Source organism: Acartia tonsa, chromosome 13 (genome assembly GCF_053477335.1).
Source record: "Acartia tonsa isolate MP-2025a chromosome 13, ASM5347733v1, whole genome shotgun sequence".
Lineage (NCBI taxonomy): Eukaryota > Metazoa > Arthropoda > Copepoda > Calanoida > Acartiidae > Acartia > Acartia tonsa.
Genome location: NC_137272.1, coordinates 13,594,220 through 13,620,602, shown reverse-complemented (window position 1 = coordinate 13,620,602; position 26,383 = coordinate 13,594,220). Strand labels below are relative to the sequence as shown.

General features: G+C 35.2%; 1 protein-coding gene across 2 annotated transcripts; it reads right to left on the bottom strand.

Moving 5' to 3' along the window:
* Positions 1-1,264: 1,264 nt before the first annotated feature.
* On the bottom strand, positions 1,265-23,961 carry LOC145304387 (uncharacterized). Of its 2 annotated transcripts, none has more exons than XM_080146264.1 (31): positions 23,872-23,961; positions 22,745-22,817; positions 22,203-22,293; positions 21,217-21,346; positions 20,516-20,608; positions 16,324-16,407; positions 15,858-15,955; positions 15,363-15,431; positions 15,001-15,055; positions 14,562-14,655; positions 14,305-14,396; positions 13,826-13,921; positions 12,789-12,839; positions 12,304-12,377; positions 11,540-11,621; positions 10,336-10,446; positions 9,779-9,934; positions 9,467-9,548; positions 9,035-9,102; positions 8,546-8,684; positions 7,798-7,878; positions 6,986-7,063; positions 6,496-6,566; positions 5,905-6,003; positions 5,496-5,579; positions 4,994-5,170; positions 4,225-4,333; positions 3,520-3,614; positions 2,802-2,865; positions 2,386-2,438; positions 1,265-1,407 (listed from the first exon to the last, which is right to left on the bottom strand). In XM_080146264.1, the coding sequence occupies exons 1-31, from the start codon at positions 23,929-23,931 to the stop codon at positions 1,288-1,290; spliced, it is 2,829 nt and encodes a 942-aa protein (XP_080002390.1). In that variant the 5' UTR covers positions 23,932-23,961; the 3' UTR covers positions 1,265-1,287. The 2 variants fall into 2 exon arrangements, with proteins under 2 accessions (XP_080002390.1, XP_080002391.1); XM_080146265.1 differs by having other exon boundaries at positions 7,810-7,878.
* Positions 23,962-26,383: the final 2,422 nt, after the last annotated feature.

Sequence of the window (26,383 nt, the reverse complement as noted above, 5' to 3'; positions counted from 1 at the left end):
CCCCAGATTTGTTAAGGAAACGAATAAGAGTTGATATAAAACTGTGGGGACTAGTGTAATAAACAACCCTATGTCCCCTCCCCCCCCTGACTGTTGTGTCACAACAAAGCATATAAATATTCTGGAATAGCCAAGACCCAAAAATACGCGACTACTGGAAATACGCGTAAAAAAACTTGCAGATTGGCCACAAATAGATTTTTTTATCCTTCATCAAAGGATAAATATAGTTTATAAGAGCCCCGCAGGGGCTAAAGTTTCTCTCACACCCCCCACCCTCAAAAAAAAATAAAAAGGGTGGGTTTAATTAAAGTTAAAGTATTCAGTTTCATGCAAACTTTGGCTGTGCGATCAGCCGTTTGGTCGTACAAACAGACTTGTAAAGATACCTTTCATCATAATTTTTACTCGATCCCAAATTTGTCAACAATAGTATGAAACTGTTTAAAGTGCCTATAAAAAATTATGTCATACGATTTAAATGACCAATGATAGGACAATACACAGACTAAACTACCAATGTCAGACCAGTATGCATTTTTATTGGCTAATGGCATACCAGCATACATTTTATCCAATGGTAAGCCATTATACATTTGATTTTATTTTTCCAATTGTAGGCCAGTATAAATTTTAATTGGCAAATGATAGACCAATAGGACGTCTTTTTTATATGCACTATAAAAGCTTCCAATAGTATTTTAAGAAAGACAAGATTAATATTATCAGATAATTTGACAAAATGTTAAGTTTCAATATCAAACAAGTTTTAGGCTCTTGAAAACAATTTGTACACGTCTTTTTTATTTCCTTATCGGTTATTCTTTATAAGGTATGATTTTGTAGACAGTTGTCCACGGATACGTAAATAATATATAATACCTTAAGTTAAGAAAGATATGTGAATAGATCTAGAATAGTAGGTAATGTGATAAATTTATTTCCAGTATGGCTTCGAAGAATCGAAACCGATTGATATCCGCTGATAAGAACTGGTTCTCAGCCATACTGAAAAATCTGGGATACCATCGTATAACAGACACCTTTTTACGAATATTAAGATAAAAAATCATGAAATTAGAACTAGTTTTGAATGACCATATTTAATATTTTTAACATTATTTTAAATATCCAAGGAAAGCTGTCTATAATACGATCGATAAATAACAAATATTAGTATAGGATAAAAATAATAATTAGTTTTTTTTGGCTTCTCCCATTTTCTTATTAGGCGTTTGGGAACAAATTCAATATAATATTAAGACATTAAGACAAAGGTTCTGCAAGTTAAAGGTCTGAGTCAGAGCCCGTATCTGAGTCGCTATCGCTGTCATCATCTGAGGAACTCTCTTCGCTGTCCTCGGATTCGTTGGCCCGCCTGGCCTCTTCCTCCGCGTCCCGACGAGCCTGAAAAAAAGAATTATTTTTATAAAATTACTTTAAAACAAGGACGATTCCGTTCAATAGTATCGAAGAAATGTTAAAAACAACAACTAAAATACACGGTCAAACATTGAGAGGAGTTAAACAAAAAAGAAAAAGTCAATAGGTATAAATTTCAAAAATAGAAAAAAATAAACATTTGTTGTTAAGCCAACGCTATTATAAAACTTTTGAGAATAGTGTAATAAACAGCCAAATGTCCCCTCTCGCTCTGGACAATTTCTCTGTTTAATGAGGTGATACATTATCCTGACAATATTCTCCCTGACAGTTGGAGGCAAAATAGTTTTACTTCACAACGCTATTTAGTGAAAAGTTAGCGGACAGACTATAGTAAAAATAGCTATTTTGTTATTGATTCCTCCCCCAAAGATATATAAAAGAAAGTATTATTATCGCATTTAACCCAACTAAATTCTATAGATATTATTATCTTAGTAGGCAGCGTTCGGAGCCGGAGCCGGGAGCAGCAACATTTTTGGTGGAGCCGGAGCCGTATTTTTCGTTAAAAACGGCTCCGGCTCCAGATTAGCTAAAAATGATTTTTCAAGTAATATTATAATTTGGCAACGGTCTATTTCTATATAATAAACTGAAAAACTATTGTTACTTAACAAATAGACACACATCCTTCTACTTTAATATAGCTTTAATCAAATAAAAGCAAAATATATTATATTATTCTATCAAATTCAATAACGAATAAAAATTGATATATTACTTTTAAGGTAGGAGCCGGAGCCGTATTTCCAGATACGGCTCCGCGGAGCCGCATCAAAATTAAACGGCTCCGAAACGCTGTCAGTAGGTATTGTTAAAACTTTGTATCAATAAACTTGCGAATATATGACCTCTGTGTTGGGAAAAAAACAGCGAAGCTTCTTTACAGTTGAAACCAAGTAACGTCCGTCCGTCGTCGTGTCCGCAGAAAAAAAAACCTACCTTCATGTCTGTGTACAACTCTAATTCTTCCTTGTTCAAACCACGAACAAATACTGAAAAAAAATTAAATAATAATCAGCAAATATAATCATTTTTGGCATCTGCATTAGTTTGAAACTTAAAAAATCAAAATTAGCTTCCATGAAAACATAAGCCATTTAAAACTACTAGAATTACCGTGAATAAAAATCTTTTCGTTTTAAACAACAATATTTTTTTGGTAACTGGTCAAAAAAGTCTGTTATACCTTGCAAAAAAAAACACAAAAAATAGTATTTTAATTGTCTTGGATAGATAAAAAAAAAACTTGCCAGATAATGCAAAGATGGATTGATTGATAGACAGACAGACACTCTTTGTCTTTATATTTTACATTTAAACCCACCCGTCCCCCCAACCAGTATCAAACTACTTACTAGTATAAGCTTCAATATATCTCTGACGTTGGGGTTCTAACATTTTCAACCATTTCTTCTTATCCTGGAAAATAACAAGAATAAAAACTTCCATGATCAGACTGAAAACTTTTTTGTGATATTAAATCAAAGACAACATTAGTTTTGAATAAGACTTGGGCCTTTTTTTAAATAAAAAAAGATTAGGTAGGTATTTTAAACTTAACAAAAATTCGTTCTGAATATGTCTTAAATTTGCTTACAATAAAGTACTATTTAAACATAGAGTTCTTTTGCTTGCAACACTGTGTTTTATCATCAAAGGAATCAATATTTAAATATCAAATCAATAGAACAATTCTAAAATGCAAAAATTAGGTGTTTTAACAATATTAAAATCTAAATGTTTAAAATAGACTTTCTGGTAATCTTTAAGTGTATATGATTATAGAGTTGCTGCTATGCCTTCCCGAACTGTTTCACAAAGGGGGAGGTAGGTTGTGCTGAAATTCCGTAAGGGTGTGAGTTTTAGTGCTTAAAAACAGAAGTGGAACGATAGAATTTATGTTAACAATATTTTTGTCTATAGTTCTTTTCAATAAGGAATACACATATTTTGTGAATATTTTTGTTCTACTACTGTTTTTAAGCCCTAAAACTCACACCTTTACGGAATTTTAGCACAACCTACCTCCCCCGTTTATTTTTGTTTTAAGATTTCCGTATTAAACCAACTTACCTTTTTATCAGTTTCCCTCCAGATGTCTTTAGCCGCAGCCACCAGCTTACTCTCAGCTGTTTTCTTGTCCTTACGTCTGTGTTTCACCACGTAGTCTGAATAGTGAATAAGAATAGTTGTAGATTAGCTGCGCTTCGCTCTTTGACAAAATTCTTGTTATGAATATTTTTTTATTTGGAGTAGGGGGTTCTAAATAGATAAAAACGGTCCTGCCAATGACCTATATAAAGATGCCCATAAAAGTAGGATATGGCCGGATATCCGGTTTTGATGGATATCCGGGAGTATAATTTTTATTATATAATACAAAAATCCACTTCTTAAAATTTTAAATGGCTGTAATTTTTTTATTTTTAAGCTAGAAGAATTTTTTTTTCCAGAAAATGTTTATTTATATGAATAATTTTTTTTGCTACTTCAATATCCGGTTACCCCCCCCCCCCCCCCTTTATGTACCTACCGAATGATTATACATCAAATTATCTCTTCAGTAGATTAAAATTAGTAGTTGAAACGTTTGAACACTCAACTTAATAAACCAACCAATCAAAACTCACTAAAGTCCCCAAAGTTGATAAGCCAACGAATAAGAAAACATTATCATAAAACTTTGAGGACTAGTTTAATAAACAATCCATTGTCCCCTTTCTCTCTCTGACAAAATTGACCTAATTTTCATAATATATTAATGTTTTAATATAAAACCTGATATGAACAGCTGTTTATGAGATCTTGCAGGTTCAAATGGTTCTCTCCTCAATATTTCCGCCTTCAACGATTCTATTCTGTCTTTCTCTGCTTTTACCATGTTAACCTTAATAGAAATTGAATAGATTATTTCAATTTGTTATGAAAAAATATGCATTCTAATGTAAGAAAATAGAAACTGGCATGTTTTGAATAGAGTAAAAATACGTTTAGAACAACCAGAAGTTAAATTTTAACTGTTATTTTATCAAGAAGGCACAAAGAGAGGGGTAATTCGTAAAGGTTATGTGTTATAAGTAAAAAACAGTAGTAAAACGATAAAAAATTATGTTAACTTTTAAATTTTTTTTTGACTATAGTTCTTTTTAATAAGAAATACACATATTTAGTGTATATTATCGTTCTACTACTATTTTTAAGCCTTAAAACACATACCTTAACGAATTCTACCCTACCCCTCTCTTTTATCTTTTTAAATATTTTTTTTATAATACTTTATAAATCAATTCAAAACTTGAACTTTTCTATTTTTACTGTATTATCTGTCTGTTTGTCTGCGTTCCAACTTTCTAATCTATCTATTTTACTTTCTGTTGATTATACCTGTCTGTCTATCTGTCATGCTTAAAATCTGTCAATCTATTAACCTAACACCAAAACAATCTATCTATCTGTCAAATCAATCAATCAATATATCCATCAATCAATCAATCAATCTATAAATATCAATTTAACAATCTATCAATCTACCAGCAATTAAACACACCTGCATCCAACTTTGTTGTTGCTGTGGTTGTTGTTGTACTGTCTTAATTTGTTGTTGCTGCGCCACAGCAGTCTGAATTTGCTGTTGCTGCATAGCTGCGACAGCTGTTGTGTGCAGCTGCTGGGGCTGGCCGGGCTGACCAGCCACCGTCTGCTGGAACCCAGAATTTAAGGTCATCTGAAATCAAATTTGATTAAAAGTCTTATTTTCCATACGATGGTAATGAAATTATGCCAAATTGTTATAGGAGTTGCCAATAAAGATTGAAGAAATAGACTTTCTAGTAATTAATATAGTTCTAACTATTTTATTTTTAAAATTTTTTATGGTGGCGGGGTCCTTTTTTCTAGAGGCGATTTTTCTTGAAAGGGTGGTGGTGCCCTCCCCCAAAAATAGGTTTAAATCTTACTTGGACCTATGAACAGCTAGATTATAAATGAGAACTTTATCTGTTCAACAGTTCGGTACAAATAGGAATTCTATTTCTTTTTTAGGATTATACCTGTTGTGGTATCTGTGGTAGGTTGACCGTGGCAACTGTCTGCTGGCCGGCAGGACCAGGACCTGGCTGCTGTTGAATATGTACCTGGATAAAAATAAATATTAAGGTTAACAGTGCCTGGTCATCCTTTTATAAAAGTAACAGGATGTCTGTCGTCTTTTTGTACCAAGGATCTTGGTTACCGCTGAACCGATATGGTTCTCCTTTACTATATAGCTTCTCATAGGTCCTTGGAAGGTTTATATCTATTTATTGGGAGGGTACCATCACCCTCCCAAGAAAAATTGCCTATAGAAAACAATAACCCTCGCCCCTAGATTAAAAAAAAATGAAAATGGGTGAGGGTGGTCGACCTCCACCTCAAAAAAAATCAATCCTATCGCTATTTTCAAGAGAACAAACATACTACCTGAGGCTGAGAAGTGACAACAATGTGTTGGGGTCCGAGGGTCTGTCCGGGCTGGAGGTGACTCATTTGTACCTGTTGTACTCCGCTTCCAGACAGGGTCTAAATAAAAAGATAGGTAGGTAGATATATGGAAATGTAATGAAAAATCCGACAATAAGTCTAACAGAGAAAAGTTTTTTTTTACTATTTTGTTCATAATGCGGGTCTCATTACTGTTACTTATTATATTATAAAACTAACTAAAGGCTGCGCCTCTAACTTGTATTCGAAGGGATATATGGAAGGGCAGAATAATAGCCTAAACCTTACCCACACTTCTTTACAAAAATATGTAGCCTAAAACCATTTCAGGGCCTATAAAAAGCTTTACTGTAAAGGAGAACCATATTGGTTCAGCCTTCACAGAGATTCTTCGCTTCAGACAAACAAAACTTACTTCTTTATATAAAGGACACATGGACGTGGACTGTGGAGCCAATGTCATTTCATATGCTATGCATTCATATCATCCCTTTACATACTGTAGTAGTCAACACATCATTCATCAGGCATTAATTAAAGTATTATCTATGCTGAAAGCGTATGTTCTACCTGTTGTGGCAGTGGTTGAGTTGGCAGGTTGTGATGTGTTGTCTGCTGGTGTTGTTGCTGTAGTTGTACACCTATTGTAACAATATTATGTTTGTTTAAAATATTAATTCAAGATGACATTTTAAATCATGTAATATTAAGCGGCAGTTGCGCACCAATCGTTGTCGTACCATGTTTCACAATCAGCTGATTTTTGTTTACATTTACAGACATTCAATTGTCGTTTGACTTCCAATGTCAATGGTATTTTAGCTAAATTGTAAATGCACATTAATCATCAAACGTTGTGTTCTGTATGCTTTAAAGATTGTTTGTTAATATTTACTTACTTGGTACTATTTTATTACAACTTAAAGCATTCTTTTTATAACAAACTTAATGTTTAATTATTTGCTTTATTAACATAAAAAAATAAATTATGTATAAATCATAAAAAAACATATTCTCATTTTATTGCTCTTTCAAAAGTAAGTAAATTACTTTTACACACCTGATACTGTTGGCTGGGTGCTGGTGGTGTACTGCAGTTGGGGCTGGCTAGTGGTGGTGTACTGGATTTGTTGCCCTCCTTAATAGATAGGTTAAGATGTAAATAAGAAAATGTTATTATAAAACTTTCGGGACTTTGTCCCTCTTTTCTCTATGGTAAGAAATCGAGTTTAAAATTAGACATCTGAACAAAAATTATAAGCTAATCTGCAGTGTTGCGGATCCGGATCCGCAAGGATCCGCATTTTTTTTGAGTCCAAGGATGCGAATCCGGATCCTGGGGTATAAATTTATGGAAAAATCTACCTAAATTTATATAAAATAGTCACTTACAAATTTTGAAATATCTGGTAACCTTGTTAAGATCAGCTGATTCACTCCCACACTCTTCTCTCTCACATTGTATTCGAGATTAAAGAATAAATATTTTTTGAAAAATTTGGTGATTTTATTTTTATTGTCAAGGATCAGGATCTGGATCCAGTCGGATCCGGATCCGCACTGACCAAATTTAGAGGATCCGGATCCGCATACAATCAATGCGGATCCGCAACACTGCTAATCTGACATAAAGCTGCTTTTAATCCAAGATACTTGATATTGTTGTCTTTTGCATTTTATACCTTAGTTATATAGAAGCTACCTACACCTTTACCATTGCGTTTAACACAGTAAGGTCAACAAGAGAGGATAAAATTTAAATTAAATAGCTACCTACCTAGATAGTTACCTGTGTTAGTATTAATAGGTAACTTGATATTATATCTAACTATTTAGAGAGATAGACAGATAGAAATAAATTAAAATAGATACCTAGATAGTTACCTGGCTGAGTAACTGTAGGTAACTGGATGGTATAACTGCCCCCTCCGGGCCCCCCAATTGTGTAACCTCCTAAAAAATAAAAGTTTTAAAACCTAAAAGGATTAGATTATTAAAAAATCTATAAAATGAACATTGAACATAATATTACCTACCTAGTTACCTATAATATCTTAACTTAACTTGGAATTTAAATTTTTCTATTGTGTTAGGTAGTTTTCAAAATACCTCGACAAGTTTTGTTTTGGCTAGGTAGGTACTATTTTGAAATAAAATCAAGTTACTGTGGAGATTTCCTTGGCTAAAGAGTGTATAATCTTGAACTTACTCTTAACTTTAGTCCGTCATTTGGTGAACTTTAAAGTTTCCATTAAAAAATGGGCATCTACTCTATATTTTATTTTGTACGTCCTCTCATTTGTTTTCCAGCTTTTGAATGAAATTGTGCACTTTACTATTTATGAATTATACCATCTTTGTTAACTATCACAATGCATTGGATATATTAATACTTGGGTCTTACACCAGATTTTATTGTTCTATAATAAAATTAACTCTGTAGCGGGCTAAAATAACGATCTCCTCCATCCCCCTCCTTTACCCCATTCCCTCCACCCTTCCAACTGAATAAGCGGCCATACCAATAAAAGCCAGGGGAAATTGCAGCCAAAATTTACAAAAATATTACTCCTGTCATTATATCCAAGTATATTCTACTACATCCATTACTAATACTTGCCTATACTAGTAGCTGTATTGGGTATAGAAATCTGTGGTATAAGCTGGGTGTGGGAGCCGTTGGGTCCCCCCACCACCTCAACCTTCACAAACATGGGTTGGGTGGGCTGCCCGGGGTACGGTACGGCGATATTCTGGATCTAAAATGAACAGAACAAATTTTAGTCTTTGAGATTTACTAGAAAAAAAATGTTTCTTTCATCTATTGGCGTATGAAACCCATGGAACATTTAAAATCCTTATGATATAGTAACAGGGTGTATGTCTGTCTGTACCGAAGGATTCGCTAACCGCTGAACCGAATTGATTCTCCTTTAAGGGTAGCTTCTCATAGGTCCTGGGAAAGTTTATAACTATTTTGGGGGATGGTACCACCCACCTTCCCAATAAAATAAAAATTCGATTATCGAATTAGTGCCCCTTGAGGCCTCTAGGGGGCGTATCCGCTTGTTTATATAAAAGCAGTTGTAACAGCAATAATTTAATATACCTGTGGGGCACTTGCCAGATTTGGAGGTAGGGCGCCTCCAGTGACAGTTGCTGTTGTACCAGGAGCCCCTTGAATATGAATATAAATCAGATATCAATACATATAAAAAATTTTATAACACATTAAGATGCAAAATAAAACATCTGAAAAATCAACGTTTTACCCTTACAGTGATGGGTTGATTACAGAACCTTCTCCACTTATTTAAAAAGAAATACCTATTTTGTTTTTTTGTTTATTACTTTAGGTTATATTGGGATCTGGTTAGACATATAAAATAATAGCAATCTTATTTTCAATTTATTTTAAAAAATAAGGTGAGGGATGGGATTCAGTGCCTGACAAGTACTTGAATGGCAGGTACCGCAAATGTGTGAGAAAAGGAAAATAATATAATACCTACCTATGCAAATACCTAAAAATAAAGAATACCTGACATAACTGTGATGGTCTGAGGGCCACCAGAGTTGGAACCTGGCATGTTCTGCAGGCTGATAAACGGCATTGGGGGTGGCTAAACAAAAATTCTTAATAATAAATCTATAATTGTCAAATAGTAAGAGTACTCGCTTATAGTTTTGGAGTAAATAATATCACCAATTATATACTAATTTCCAAAAAAAAGTTTAAGTTACTTAATAAATCAACCAATGAAAACGTTCTTATAAAACGTTGGGGACTAGTGTAATAAACAGTCAATTGTCCCCTCTCTCTCTCTCTGATCAATAGCGCAGCAACTAATACCTGATTTTTCATCTGTGAGGTGACGACGGAGGTGCCAGGCGGATGCAGGGATGTGATGTACTGTGGTGCTGTGTTGACTACAATGTTGCTGCTGTTGTTGTGATGGTTGTGGTGATTCTTCTTAGCGTTCTTGTTCACTGTCCTCTCCTTCTCAGCCTGGGGGGAAAATAAATTCATCATCAGGGGTATAATTCTGAATAGAATCCCCAACTAAAAGGGGGAGGGGTGAATGAAAAATTTCATATGTGGTAGGGGGAATACAAAGAAAATTAATGAGTAAGTAACTACTGAAAATATTTTTTTCCTCCGCCCCCCCCCCCCTTCCTTGGGGAAAAAAATCTAGAAAAATATGTGGGAGGGGTAAAATATGAGTAAAATAAAAAGTACCTATTGAAAACATTTTTCCATTTTCCCCCCTCCTTAGAGAAAAAATTCATCTGACGATACTAAAACTTTAGACCATTACAAGGATGAGAGAATTAATATGTCGCGAAAGGTTCCCTTTCTAGATTAGTTCAAATTACGATCAGGAGAGCCAGTGCAGAATAAAAAATTACCTTCTTTTCATCTTCCGACAATGCTTCATACCAATCATTATACTCCTGTTTGTACCGAGTCATCATTTCATTTACTTGGGCTTGGTACACCTCTTTTTCTGCGTCTGATACCTATACATAGATAGATAGATAAATTAGTTGGATAGATAGATAAGTCAATGGATGGATAGATTAATAGATAGATAAACAGATTATTTCATTTACTTTGGCCTAGTACACCTCTTTTTCTGCGTCTGATACCTATACAATACATAGATAGATAGATAAATTAGTTGGATAGATAGATAAGTCAATGGATGGATAGATTAATAGATAGATAAACAGATTATTTCATTTACTTTGGCCTAGTACACCTCTTTTTCTGCGTCTGATACCTATACAATACATAGATAGATAGATAAATTAGTTGGATAGATAGATAAGTCAATGGATGGATAGATTAATAGATAGATAAACAGATTATTTCATTTACTTGGCCTAGTACACCTCTTTTTCTGCGTCTGATACCTATACATAGATAGATAGATAAATTAGTTGGATAGATGGATAAGTCAATGGATGGATAGATTAATAGATAGATAAACAGATTATTTCATTTACTTTGGCCTAGTACACCTCTTTTTCTGCGTCTGATACCTATACATAGATAGATAGATAAATTAGTTGGATAGATAGATAAGTCAATGGATGGATAGATTAATAGATAGATAAACAGATTATTTCATTTACTTTGGCCTAGTACACCTCTTTTTCTGCGTCTTATACATATACAGTATACATAGATAGATCAATATTTGGATAGATATATAGATAGTGATACCTTATATAGATAGATACTTTATATAGATAGATAGATAATTGAATAGATAGATTGATCAATGAATGGATAGACTAATAGATAGATAAAGTCATATCAATACCCCTGTTGCCTTTAATGATAGATAGAAAGTTAAAAAAATAAAGTAGATGGTTAATTATCCTAATAATAAAGTAACATAATGTCCGTCTGTACTGAAAGATCGATATGGTATCATTTACATTGGTCCTGGGACATTTTATAGCTATTTTGGGGAGAGTACCCAAGAAAAATCGCAAAAAAACATAAATTAAATAAAATTAACCCCATCTAGCAGCGAAAAAATAGGTGATCTTATCATAGATGGAAAAGAAAACATTTTATATGCCCCTAGAGGCCTCTATTTACCTTTTTCCAAGCATCAGAAATATGTGACATTCTCTCTTTACTGGGATACTGTTTGATAGCATCATTGTTTAACATTTCTTTACTAAAAAATATATCTTTTTAAAATTATAAAACTTAATAAAACCTTTTGGTCCTCGGGGCTATACAAATAATTTTTTAATGGGCTATTTCTAAAGGTTGAAAGGGGGGGGGGTATAATTTGCTTTGAATTCAAGTTTTGTCGGCCCTGAGGGATAAAAGGCCCTGCCAACAATACTGGAATTTATTTTCTCGTAATCATTCGAATCCGGTGGATAAGAACCGGTTCTCATCCATACGAAAAAACTATGTCTAGCATCGTATTATATCCAGCTTTCTACGAATATAAAAATGTACAATTATGAGATTAGAACTATTTTTTTAGCCCCGTGGTGCCGAAGTCACCGGCTAAAAAAACTGGTTTTAATCTTATGATCTTACAGCCGTGGAAAGCCGTTTATAATAGGATGAAAGAAATAACTATTATTATTTCTATTTTAAATTGGTGAAAAATTGTCTATAATACGACATAATACATGCTTTTTCAGAATATTATTTATTGTTTGTATACTATTAAGAACCCAAGTAGGGTCATAGTAAGAGGTCTTAATAACTAGGCCAAAGTCATTTCTTGAATGTAGATAAAGTAACGGCCTTTTTCACATGAATAGGAATACTAGCTATAAGAACCAGTTCTAATCCAGCGGATATTAACTGGATTCTCAGCCATACTGGAAACTACGCACCTGAACAATGAATAGGCAGAGGAAGGGGGCTTCTCTGGCCTTCCCATGTGCTTGTCCAAGATTTTCTGTTCCTCCTAAAAGGGATAGTTGCATAAAGTACATTTCATTAAACTGATTTCAAGCATAAGTTACAAATATGCCATCAAACATATATAATTTCATATTACAAGATAAAACAAACAAAGGCATCACTTAATCAGCTTTGCCTTTATGGATTTTATTATTCTTGTTTTTTTAACAGTTTGTGGGTCTAATTAACATTCCAGTATGGCTTTGAAACCGATTATTATCCGCTGGATTAAACCAGTTCTCAGCCATACTGAAAATCAAGTATAGCATCGTATTGGACAATTTTCCACAAATATTAATAAAATTTACAATCATAATATTAAAACCAGTTTTACTCTGGTTTTAATCTTATAATTTTTCTTTTTAATATCCGTGGAAAGCTGTCTTTAATAGTCCGATGCGAAAAGAAACTTTACCTGAGTTAGGAAAGATTTGACTGATGGTGGATTAAACTCTGGATGGGCCAACTGAAAACATACAGTAATTGATAATAACAAAGAAATAATAATAGAAATTACTTGAAAAAAATTGGGTACTATTCAAAAGAGGACTATCCACGAACAAGAGCAAGTGATTCTAAGCACCTTCTAGCATTGATCCTTGGCATTTTTTAGTGAATATACTAGGTTCATGTTTATTATTTAGTTTATCGACTAAAAAATTAGGTTTCACCATGGTTTTATTTGAAATAAAAAACTTTAAAATGATGAGCATAATTTGGTGCAAATTCATCACATGTTTTGATGAGTTCAAACTGTTGTTTAAAAGATTTGACACAAAAGTATATCATTTTGATTAAAAATGTATGTTTAGAAAAAGGGTTGGTAGCTTGGAATATTTCAAACAGTTTAAATAATGTACTTTTGCAATTTACAGCATTTGATGATATTGTATCTAAAAATGCTTTACATTTTAAAGTTTTTTTTCATATAAAACTATGGTGAAGCATAACTTTTTAGTCGATAAACCAAATATTTAACATAAACCTAGTATATTCACTAAAAAAATACTATGGATTAATGTTGGAAGGTGCTTAAAATCACTTGCTCATGTTCGTGGATAGTCCTCTTTAATGAAAGTCCCAATGGTTGTTAAGCCAACGAATAAGAAAACGTCAATATATAACTTTGGGGATTAATGTAATAGTCAACCCATTGACCTATCCGAGGAATCCCAAAATATTTAAAATAACATTTTTTTTATTCGTTGGCTTTACAACTTTGGGAACTTCTGATGAATTTTGATTCGTTGATTCATTAAGATGAATGTTCAAAAGTTTCAACCACTAATTTTAATCTACAGAAGGAGTATTTTTGTGTTTAATCATTTGGGATGTATATCAATTTATCGGTCATTATCTTATCCCATTATGATCCCTGAGAATTTACAGTCAATAGTTCCCTCTGTCTTTAAATTACTTTCTTTATAAAATCTTTGAAAATTCAAATATTACCTTAAATTGTGCGACCCTATCCTCGTAGGATCTGAACTCCTGCATGGCTTTTCTGATCCACTTCGCCTTCTTCTTTACCTTCATCTCTCTCCATTCCTACAACAAATAAATACAAAATTAGTTTTCATTAAAACTTAGTCCTTAGTCTATTGCCAAAAACACTGAAATTTAAGTCGCAGTTGCACTTTTTAAGAAAGCTTTTTGGATAGTATCTTTAGAGTGTTTCGAGAACCAAAAAAAAACAGAAAAATGATGGTTATTTGTTCCTTTTTCATTTTCTTGCCTTGGAAGGGTAGGTGTAAGGGGGGGGGGGGTGCAGTGGATTTCGCTTATCTTCCATCCAATAGACCGTAGCTTTCCATATGGACATTTAAAGTGTCAAAATGTTGCACCTGTCTTGCTTTCTCAAGCTGTACACCGCGCTCAGCTGTCTGATCTACAGTCTATCCATCTGTCTGATTGTCTGTCTGTCTCTATACCTGTCGTGCTTTCTCAAGCTGTACACCGCGCTCAGCTGTCTGATCCACCAATTCTTCCATCAGGTTTTGGAAAAATAAATCAAATGGTTTTCCTGCAACAAAAAAAAATTATTCGTTTAATATCATATAGGTACTTATTTACATTTCTCTATGAAGATTTAAAAAAAGAATCACTTATATCGGCCAGTGGACAATAATACCACCCCCCCCCCCTCTGCCCTTTATTTTATTCATACAACATATTGTAATACTTATACCTGGTTTCTGTGGGGCTCCAGGTAGCAAGATGACCGGCCGTTCAGGTTCACTTGTCCGCACCTGCATTATAGCATTCTGCTGCTGAGTTCGAACCTGATACAAATAAATAAATCTCAATTTGTATTCTTAATTTTATTAATAGTTTTTAAAAAGTATATTTGGTTTATGATTAGGGCTTAGGGTTTAGGTATAAGATTTACAAAGCTATTACGATTGAAACATCCTCAGTAGCCCCTACTGTTTTTGGTTATTCTAGAATAACCCTTAAAAGTCGGGACCCTTTCTGCATCTTAATCGGTCTGGTTGGGGGTGTTTAAAAAATTTTTCAGAAGTAATTTCTAAATTAGAACTATCAAAACATCAATTTTGGCGGCGGCAACTGTCCTATACATCAGAAAACTTTGATTTAGTTACCGACATATTAAATCAAAATTCTACCTTTACAACTTGTTTGTAAGCCAATGCCTTTGCACTTTTGTCTTGTTTTACAGGCCTAAATTAAATGAATGTGTGTGAAATAATATTATTAAATGCCAGGGAGGGATTGGACATTGGGCTGTTTATTGCACTAGTCTCCAAAGTATATAATAACGCTTTCTTATACGTTGGCTTAACAACCTTGGGTACCTTTATTAAATTTTGATTGGTTGGTTAATTTAGTTGAATGTCCAGTCCCAACGTTTCAAACATTAATCGTAATCTACAGAAAGGCCAGTTTTGTGTATCATCGTTGGGGATGAACATCAGTTTATCGGCCATTGTCTTATCCCTTTAGATCCCTGTGTGTAAATAGATTATACCTCATTTCTGGATATGTAGTGTAGAATTGTTCCAACTTCTCTTCATATTCTTTCCTCATATTATCACATCTAGAAAAAATATTATTTTTTAAGGACATGATTTACCAACTTTTAAGCCATGATGAAAAATCGCGTACTGTATTTTATTGTAGAGAATTTGCCCCAAAAGTATTTTATTTATCCCTATTTTGTTGTCCCGAACCCTGGAAAGTGTTTCTATACAGGTTAGGTTAAGCTATGAATATACAAATATGCTCCCCGCAAGGGTTAGGTATTTAAAAAACCTAAAATATTGTTTAAATTAGGTTAGGTAAGGTTTAGTGTCCACTCCTTCGTTTGTCCTAGCACCGTGGTTACGAATACGGTATTACCTTTAATCCAAAACCATATAGGAAAGGGGGACCCCGAACCCGGCCCCTCTAGGCTTACAAAATTGGAATTAAGCCAGTTTTTATTTCTTTTTACTATCCACAGAAAATTCAAAATGTAACTAACCTATCCTTAAAATGTTGTTTACTCTCCTCTGACAATTTCTGATATTCGTCTGAACAAATCTTGGCCACATCTGGCATGGATAGGGCTGGGTTGTCCCTCTGGATAGGTAGAAAATTAGATATGTATCTACATATAATGATTAGATATCTAGTAAGATATAAAATAAGGTCGATATTTATTGATAAAATCTTTGTCATGTAAGGCATGGTCTGGGTTTGTCTCGCTAGATAGATAGTAAAATATTTATTAGATACCTACCTTGATATACAACATGAATAATGATTAGATATCTAGAAAGATACAAAATCAAAGTGGATATTTGTTGATCAAATCTTGAACTACTCTATACTTTACAAACCTGAATATCCTCCCTTCGTTCTGAATAGTAAAGCATGTTCATTAACAGGGGTTTCTTTAGACAGACAGACAGACATCTAGCTACTTTGTATTATAAATAGATGAATACCTGAATGTCCTCTCTACGTTCTGAATAGTAAAGCATGTACATTGACAAGGGTTTCTTCGGCATTTCTGGATGTCTATTATGATCCTGAAAAAAAAAATATGAGAAAAAATGAAAACAGGTTCTTCTAATGCATGTTAGAATTATCCAATTAATTTTAAATAGTGAGAAAGGTGAGTTTCTCGGCTCCTGTTCAAGATACAAGGCTGAAGCTATTTGTCAACATTCCCATCATTAATAATCAATTATAAATCATCCATGACGGCAAAGCACTAAACAGCTTTTTAGAGGATGTTACACTGGACGCGTCTACGCCGCACATCCACCTCCGCAGCTACAGCAACACCACCAGCCACAGCAGCAGAGCCAAGAGCCAGTACTACCAGACTCCAATTCATCGCCAAAAGTCATCAGGTTTTTCCCAAGCATTGACAATGAGTACAACCATCACTCTGCAGGTCGGAATTTTTAATTAGCTCGACAAAGGAGAAAACTCTTCCAGCAAGTTTTCTTCGGCTTCAACTTATTCGTGCTGGAATCGAATCAAATCCAGGCCCTGTGGTTTGGAAATGTGGAATATGTGTAAAAAACCTTGCCACAACAAGCGTCCAGTGTACATCCTGCTCTAAATGGCTCCATATAAAGTGCTCTGGCCTAAAATCATCCAAGGAGAGACACCAATTCCCCAACTGGATTGGACCATGCTGCCCCAAGCCTCAACCATCCCCAAAAATTTCACCAAAAAAAACATCACCCTCAAACACATCTTCATCATCACCCTTTCCTTCAACTTCAACCCCTCCACCATCTTCATCAACTCCACCCCCTCCATCACACACACCCCCACCCTCATCAACAGCAGATCCAACCACAAATAACTCCAACTTTAAGATCCTTCAATTTAACATCAATGGACTGAATGGAAAAATGGAGGAATTACTAGACCATCTGGAGACAGAAAAAATACTTGTAGCTGCAATACAGGAAACAAAGTTAACCTGTAAATCAAAAGTTAAAAAAACTCCTAACTACTCGCTTGTAAGAAAAGATAGAGGAAGCAATAAAGGTGGTGGACTAGCATTTCTAGTTCATGAAAGTATACCATTCCATCAAGAAAAAAATCCTGCTCATCTAGAAAGTGATAAACACCTCGAATCACTTACCATAAACATTCCAAGCAAATCAGGTGATTTAATGATCAGAAATGTTTATATACCACCAACGGCTAGTTGTGACCAACTGTACCAACCTCCCATCAACAACATTTTTGATGATCTCAACAACACATCCCTCATCCTTGGTGACTTTAATGGTCACCACGAATCCTGGTACTCTGAAGACAGTCAAGATACACGTGGCAACCTTATTGTTGATACAATTGCAAACAAAAGCTTTGGTATTATCAATGAAGACCTACCAACCCGTGTAACAGCTAATGCCTCTACAGCCCCAGACTTAAGCATTGCCTCTGTAAATCTCATGCCAACTACCACCTGGTGTGTGGATAAAAAACTGAATTCTGACCACCTTCCAATTACAATTTCAGTTCAGGCAGACATAATAAAATGCAGATCTGGGAAAAGGACCTATATTAACTTTGATAAAGCAGATTGGACCAAATTCACCAGTTCAACTGAAAATGTCTTTACTAATGCAACACCTTCAAACAATATCTACAAAGATGAACTATTTTTCAGAAAAACACTTCAGACTGCTGCTAAACACAGTATTCCAGCTGGTAGAATACCAAAAGTCTACAATTCTGTCCCCACTGAAGCTGCTAATCTTATTGATCAAAGAAATGAGCTCCGCAAGAATGACCCATCAAATCCCAACATTAATGTTCTCAATGATAACATCAACAAGAAAATAAATGAACACAAAAAGAATAGATGGGCCGAACACCTGAAATCCTGTGGCAGAGGCTCTAAAAAACTTTGGACGACCATTAAAAATCTCAATAACCAACAACAAAACACCAACAACCAAGGTCTATATTTTGACAATAAGATAACCAACAACCCAAAGAAAATGGCTAATTTGTTCAATTCTCAGTTTACACCTACATCAAATTCCAAACCTTCTAAAAGACTGAGATCAACTCTACGACATCTTAAAAATAAACCTAAAAATCAGGAAATCAACATTACAGTAAGCCAAACAATTGCAGCAATCAAAAAGTCCAAAAATTCAAAAGCCCTTGGACCAGATGGAATCTCCCCTATAATGCTAAAGAATCTGGGCCCCAATGGTATTAAATATCTTACCAGACTATTTAACATCAGTGTTAATCAATCACAAATACCAACCATTTGGAAAGTAGGACGAATCATACCCCTACTCAAGCCTGGAAAACCAGCAGACCAAGGCTCCAGCTACAGACCCATCTCGCTACTTTCTCCAGCTGCTAAAATCCTGGAAGCCATATTACTTCCAGAGATCAGCTCATCACTAAACCTAGCCGACCACCAGCATGGATTTAGGAAGGGGAGGTCAACTCTTACAGCACTCCAAGACATCTCTGAACATATTACAAAAGGTCTAAACAAAAAACAACCTGTTGACCGCACTGTATCAGTTGCCATTGACCTCTCCAAAGCATTTGATACTGTCGACCATACCCAGCTACTCAAAGACATCGACGATCTACAGCTTAATGATCACATAAAAAGATTTTTATGTGCATACATCAGAGGTCGCAGTACATATGTAGAATTTAGAGGTGTAAAGTCAAGCTACAGAAAGATGAAACAAGGGGTACCACAAGGAGGGGTTCTCTCACCCATCTTATTCAATCTATATATGTCTAAGATGCCAGCACCACCAGGTACAATAAAGCTTGTTAGTTATGCAGATGATTCTAATGTATTAAATTCTGGCCCTCATCTTGAACCTATCTGTGAGGAACTTAACATCTATCTTAATACTCTGGATGAATGGTTCAAGAAAAGAAATCTTTTTATCTCGCCAGCTAAATCATCAGCAACCCTCTTTACCACAGCCCCAGGTGAAGTCAGGACTCAACTTCCCATCAAGATCAATAATGAGCCTGTTCCCACTGAAACAAAACCTAAGTTCCTTGGAATAACTTTTGACAGTCTTTTTAACTTTAGCCATCACACAGATAATCTTAAGACCAAGCTGATTCAAAAGAACAACATATTAAAGGCACTCTCAGGTTCCACATGGGGAAAAGATAAAGAGATTCTATTAGACACATACAAAGCAATAGGACAATCTCAAATAAACTATTGCTGCCCAATCTGGACACCTAACCTGGCAGATTCACACTGGGATAAACTTCAAACAGCTCAGAATAATGCTCTAAGATCAGCCCTGGGTTGCCATAGAATTACGAGTGAAGACCATCTCCATGCTGAAGCAAAAATAATGCCCGTTCATGACCACTGCAATATGTTATCAAAACAATTTCTTTTGCCAACCCAAAAATCTGACCATCCAACACCAATTAATCTTGACAGCAGACTTCCATCGAGAATCATGAAAAAAACACTAAAATACAGATTTGGACGAGAAATTAAAAGACTTGTACCAGAACGACCTATCTCTGAACAAGAATATAAAAAACATCTAAAAACCATACATACAAACTCAGTCAGAGACACCATAAACTCAAGAAATGTCAATAAAGTCCTTGGCCGTGCCCCCCCTGAAATAAATGCCGCTGAAAAGTCATTACCAAGATCAACAAGAAGCACTTTATCCCAACTCAGATCTGGATACAGCATCTTCCTTAATACTTACAAAGCTAAAATTAAACCAGATCAATTTTCGAAAATCTGCCCAGACTGCAACAGATCTAAACACACAACAGCACATCTATTTAAATGCCCAACAAAACCCACGCAACTAAAACCCGCCTCCCTTTGGACAGACCCAACTGCATGTGCCAGATTTCTTGGACTTCCAACTGAACCTGAACAAGAACCTGATGATCACGGATGAGATGAATTGGCTACTACTACTACTACTACAGCTTTTTAGAAGATTACAGGAAGTGGTTAAAACGTTTGGACCCTTAACTAAATAAACCAACCAATCAAGATTCTATAAAAGTTACCACAGTAATCAATCCACCAAATAAGAAAAGAATCTTATAAGACTTTGGAGAATAGAGTGTAATAAATAGCCCAATGTCCCCTCCCTCCCTAAATATAACTAGGTACTGTTTTACCTTAGATTTATAGAAGTTAGTCCATGGCTGTGACAACCATTGTCTTGCGTCTGGGATTAGCTCACTCATTATTCGAAATCTTCGAATTCGAAACTAAAATAGTAATACATATGTATTTATGAAAAAATAAAAAGTTTACCTATGCTTTTTTGTAACTATCGGCTACGCCCCTAAAACCTCTAGGGGCACTTAAGATCGGAGGGGAAAAGCAGACCACCATCCTCCCATTTCTAATTTGAATTAAGAAAAAAAAAAGTTTTATTTGAGGGAGAAGTAATCTTTTTTTATTTGGAGGGTGAAGATATCCTCCCCAAAAATAATTAAATACTTTCCCTGAACCTTAAAGAATTTCACCTAATTCGAAGATTATTCATAAAGAATTTTAGCCTATAAAAACCCCAACTGTACACTCGTACAAGATTAAAAATGAAAGAAAGATACTGAAATGTTTTAAATTCCAAGTAAAGGTAAAACGTCTCAAAATTTACTTTAAAAATAACTTTTATTCAATAAAATTAGCGAATAAAATTAAGTCTTAAGAATCTTACACTATTATTTCATAGGAAACTTGTCTTTTTTCAAAGCAGAAATTGTCAATAAATCACAAAGTATGACACTTTGAAATATTTTTAGAACATTAGGTACCTAGTAAGTATTCTTTAATCAGGTAATACCCAAGATAAAAAACATATAAAAAAAACCTGTATATGTTCCCAAAACTTTCTGCAATCTTCTGAGGAAAATTGTTTGAATTTAATAATCTCCCAGTCCAATTTCTTTGCTCGGGAATCATACTTCACATGATCGTCCCTCGGTAACTGCTGCTCAATCCTATAATAATAATGTTGTTATTGTTCTACACTTGATCAAAATTAATAGAGTGATCATACTTCACATGATCGTCCCTCGGTAACTGCTGCTCAATCCTATAATAATAATGTTGTTATTGTTCTACACTTGATCAAAATTATTGGTATGATCATACTTCACATGATCGTCCCTCGGTAACTGTTGCTCAATCCTATAATAATAATGTTGGTATTGTTCTACACTTGATCAAAATTAATAGAGTGATCATACTTCACATGATCGTCCCTCGGTAACTGTTGCTCAATCCTATATTAATAATGCATGTTGTTATTGTTCCACACTTGATCAAAATTAGCACATGGATTGTACTTTACATGATAATCTCTTATTCGTTGGCTTCACAATTCTGGGGACTTTTACTGAATTATGATTGGTTGGTTTGATTTATTAAGTTAAGTGTTCAAACATTACAACATCTAACATCTTCAGTAGAGGTAATATAGTGTGTTATAATTGGGGATTTACGTCAATTTATCGGTCATTGTCTTATCCCTTTAGATACCTGGTTAAATGTGCTCTACTCTATTGAAAATATTAAAAATGTAGCATAAGCCTTTAACAGTTTCCAAACCTTTTCTTGAAATTTATAGAAGTGACAATATACCTACCTACCTCCCCAACAAAAAGATCTTTGATCACTCGTCGATTTTTTAAATCAATAGGTACGATTAAGAATTCCCAGAGAAAGAGGGGACAGTGGGGTGTTAATTACTCTAGTCCCCAAAGTTTAATAATAACGTTTTCTTCTTTATTGGCTTTATCAATTATCAATTTATCAGCTTTTGTCTTATCCCTTTCGACCTCTGCAACTTGATACCTGTCCAGCAAAATCTGCAAGTCTTCTTTTGGAGGAAGTAACAATTCCTCTTCCTCAAAATCTGTAGAGTTTTCCAGCTTAACGCCAACATCTAAAATAGAATATTTTTATTGATTTTTATCATGTTCATGTTTGATGCATATTTAGTAAATAAGTACCTAACTAATTAAGTAATAATATTTTACCAGTAAGGCTGCGAAACCGATTAGATAATATCCGGAGGATTAGAACCGGATCTCAGCCATACTAAAAAATCACGTATAGCATCGTATAATACAATCATAAGATTAAAACTAGGTTTGGGCCGGATATCCGGCCGGATACCGGATATTAAAACTATCCGGTTACATGATATCCGGCTCATTTTTGACGCCGGATATCCGGTAATTTGCCGGATATCGAACGTTGGCCCGATATCCGGCCGGAACCGGATATCCGGTATCCGGCCAAAAAAGTATCCGGCCCAACCCTAGTTAAAACCCGTTTTTTTAGCCCAGAGATGCCAAAGCTGTTTATAATACGATGCGATAAATAAATATTACCTGAATCAACTGAATTATTAAGACTCGGTTCTTCTTTGGGTTTCTTGCCAACAGGCTGACCTCCTACTACAACCTGAAGAAATGTTAAAATGATCATCATTTAGACAAAAGGTGCCTGTCATGTACACTAATGTATGTAGTATGTACACTTTCAGGCTACCAAATCACTGGAGAAGAACAACGGGTTGCCTGCGGCTCACTGCGGCAGACATTCTAATTTCGCGGTTGCAAACAACAGTTTAAAGATTTTCATTTTTCAGACCGCTTAATTATAATGTCTGCCGGCTCTTTGGAGAACTAAGCTGTCCAGATTTATCATCCAGGTACAGCTTAATTCTCTGAATAACTAGCCCTTTTCCCCTTTTCATACTAATAAACACTGTATTTACAATATGGGGGGAGAATAGGATGTTAGTGTAAGCCGGGTGTAGCTAGGCTTCAGCCACCTGAATAAATCTATAATATGTTCTGTTTAGGAAACAACATCAAGATATTCTACAACTATTCCAGAATAAATCCATTAATGCCCTGAGGCCCCGCCTGGAGACCCTAACCGTCACTCCCGTCCTGGCCCCCCTGCACCCTTTGGATAACCTCTGGAGATTCTTGTGGTAACTTTGATCATCCCTGCGTTGCAGATACAGGTAGATTATAATAGCTAAAGCTGCTCTATAACTATCCAGTCTGTAAGTCCTAAACATCTCGGGGGATACTGCATCCTTCCCAGACAGTGCCTACGCATCATTTCTCCGAATTTTAACATTTTTGTAGTTGTTTTTCTACATGCTGTAGGCAATTGATTAAGAATAAGAAATCAGGGATCTAAAGGGCCGGATAAGACAATGGGCGATACATTGACGCACATCTCCCAATAATCATACACAAAATAACCCCTTCTGTAGATTCTAATTAGAGGTTGAAACGCTTGTAGACTCAACTTAATTAACCAACCAATCAAAATTCAATAAAAGTTCCCTAAGTGTTTAGGCCATCGAATAAGAAAACATTATGATAAAACTTTGGGGACTGGTGTAATATACAGTCCAATGTCCCATCCCTCCCTGCATTCAACAAATAATATAGACGACACAACAACAATGACGTCATAGGACCAATTTATTGTGTACCTGTGATATTCCAGGAACAGGACCTGGCATAGGGATGGGATCTTTTCTTTTCTTACCCATTTTTATCTAAATTCACTTTCTGAAAATAAATCATATTATTATTAGTAATGCCTATTGAATAGAGGGAGAGGACACTTGTGTTAAAATAATCTGCAATCCTTTTTTCCCTCGATAATTAAATTACCTAGATACCTAGTCAAAAAGTAGAATGATGTAGAGGGGGAGGGGGGGCGTAATTATTTTAAATGATGACAGGTGTCCCACCTTCTCTATTATATGAGTTTTAAAGTCGGAACAGTGAGCTCTTTTCATTAATTTATAATTGTTAGAATTGTCCTATCGAATTCACTTTTGACATGATGCATCATTACCAGAAAGTCCGTACATCCATTTAAATCATTTTAACACCTTATTTTATATGATTTTAAGTATACTGAATCCTATTATAACAAGGTACAATATTATAAGGGAAGCATATCTAAGATCAAGTCCTAAAATCTAAGTTTGTTTTTACAGAATCCTGTATTAAGAAGCAGTTTGGTACAACAAATTTACTCACAAATTTGTTTAGACTTATGAATTTATATTCTACTTATTTAGTTCTGACACTCTACAATCATTACAAAAACGGACTGACGGAATAAAAACAATGTAAATTATAGAGAAGCTTCACTACTACATAAAAATAACGAAACTTAACATGAAACAAAAACATATGACAATTTAAATGTACAAAATCAATTAGAAAAATAGCATAAAACTTGTAATCACTTCATTTAACAAATTAACATAACAATTTGAGATTAATAATCACAAAGGCATCAATTTTAATGCCCCATAAGGACAAAATACAAGGCATTTAGGGCCTAAAAGTTAGGTTAATTGGTCAACCGGGGTTTCAGTGAGCGTTGGCCTGATTATATATAATAAATCCCCATTCCCCCTCCCATCATTCCTCTCTCTCACTTTCTCAAGCTAGCTAGTCCAAGCAAGCCACACAGACAGACACACCATGGGCTAGCTAGGCGAAGCCAAGGCTCGAACCCGGGCCAAAACAAAGCCCCAGTCCACCATGCACCAAGGCAATGAAAATGGCAAAGCAAAAGTCTGTCTGTTGTGTGTAGAACGAGTGCGTCATTCCCCAGGCCCAAATATTTCAAAACACAATCTCCAGGGATTTTTGAAACGATAAGAAATTTTAGAGTCACAGCACGATTTTGTGCTAATTTAACTGTGATTTCTTTAATTTTTTGAAATATTTAGCGGCATTAGACCCCTCCCTTACTCCTTTAACCCCTTTTATTCAATGATGAAGGGGAAGTGGGTGGGATACTTTCTAGAAAGGAGAGGAATAGAGAAGGAGAGGGGAGAAATCAATTTACCTCCCTCTCACCCACCCCACTCTAAGAAGAACAACAAGCGAGCTTTAACGCGTCATTTTGATGGTCGGAGTCTCCGTACCGTCCCGCGAGGGGCCAGACCGAGTCCCCGCACCGACACGCCACCCCGATCCTCGAATCTCTGTACCGGCACGCAGTTTCTCTCAGCATGTGTGTGTGTAGGAGTGTAAGTATGCCAGAGAAGGCAAGCTTGGGTTGCTCGGACAACAAATCCACACAAACAAACACACACACACTCTTGAGTCTTTCTCCTTCTCTCTCAAGTGGTGTGTGGGTAGATGGGTTGTGTTTGGCGGATTTATTCGAATACAAGGAAAAATGCGCGAGATGCGTTGTAAATCCTTCAAATCAAAATCTTGAAAAGTTAAATTAGTATTGGAATTATGAACATAAATAAAAAAGAAACACCAATCATTGGCACCATCTCAGTTGCGGAGTGAGATTCTACCCCATGTGAAAAAATAACCCCCCCCCTTGACATCTCTCAAAATAAAAAAAATTCCCCCCGGCATCATGTGATTTTGTACCCATCTTAAATTTTGGTCCCTGTAATTTTCAATGTATAAAACAAAGCTTGGGTGTAATAAACTATAAGTTATAGGGGTACAAAAATTGCTATGGGGGGGGGGGGAGGGAGGATATTTATTTGTGATGGGGTAAAATATTACATATGGGGAGCAAAAATCACACATGGAGGTCCAAAAATTATCATGGGGTCATTTTTTCATGGTAGAGTAGCTTCAAGTGCTTATATCTGGAGAAATGTAATAGATAGAGGCCTAGTTGCTTGACTGTGGTAACCCAGAATAAAGTAAGAAAGCCATTTATGCACATAGGGAACTAAAAATTGATATAGGGTATTTTTTTCAGGATAGGGGTAGTTTCAAGTGCTTATATATGGAGAACTGTAAGAGCTAGAGGCCTAGTTGCTTGACTGTGGTAACTGAGATTAAAGTAAGGAAGCCATTTATGCACATGGGGAACCAAAATTTGATATGGGGTATTTTTTTATGATGGGGGTAGTTTAAAGTGCTAATATCTGGAGAACCATAAGAGATAGAAAATCTGAGATACTAATGTCAAGCAACTAGGCCTCTATCTCTTACCTTCTC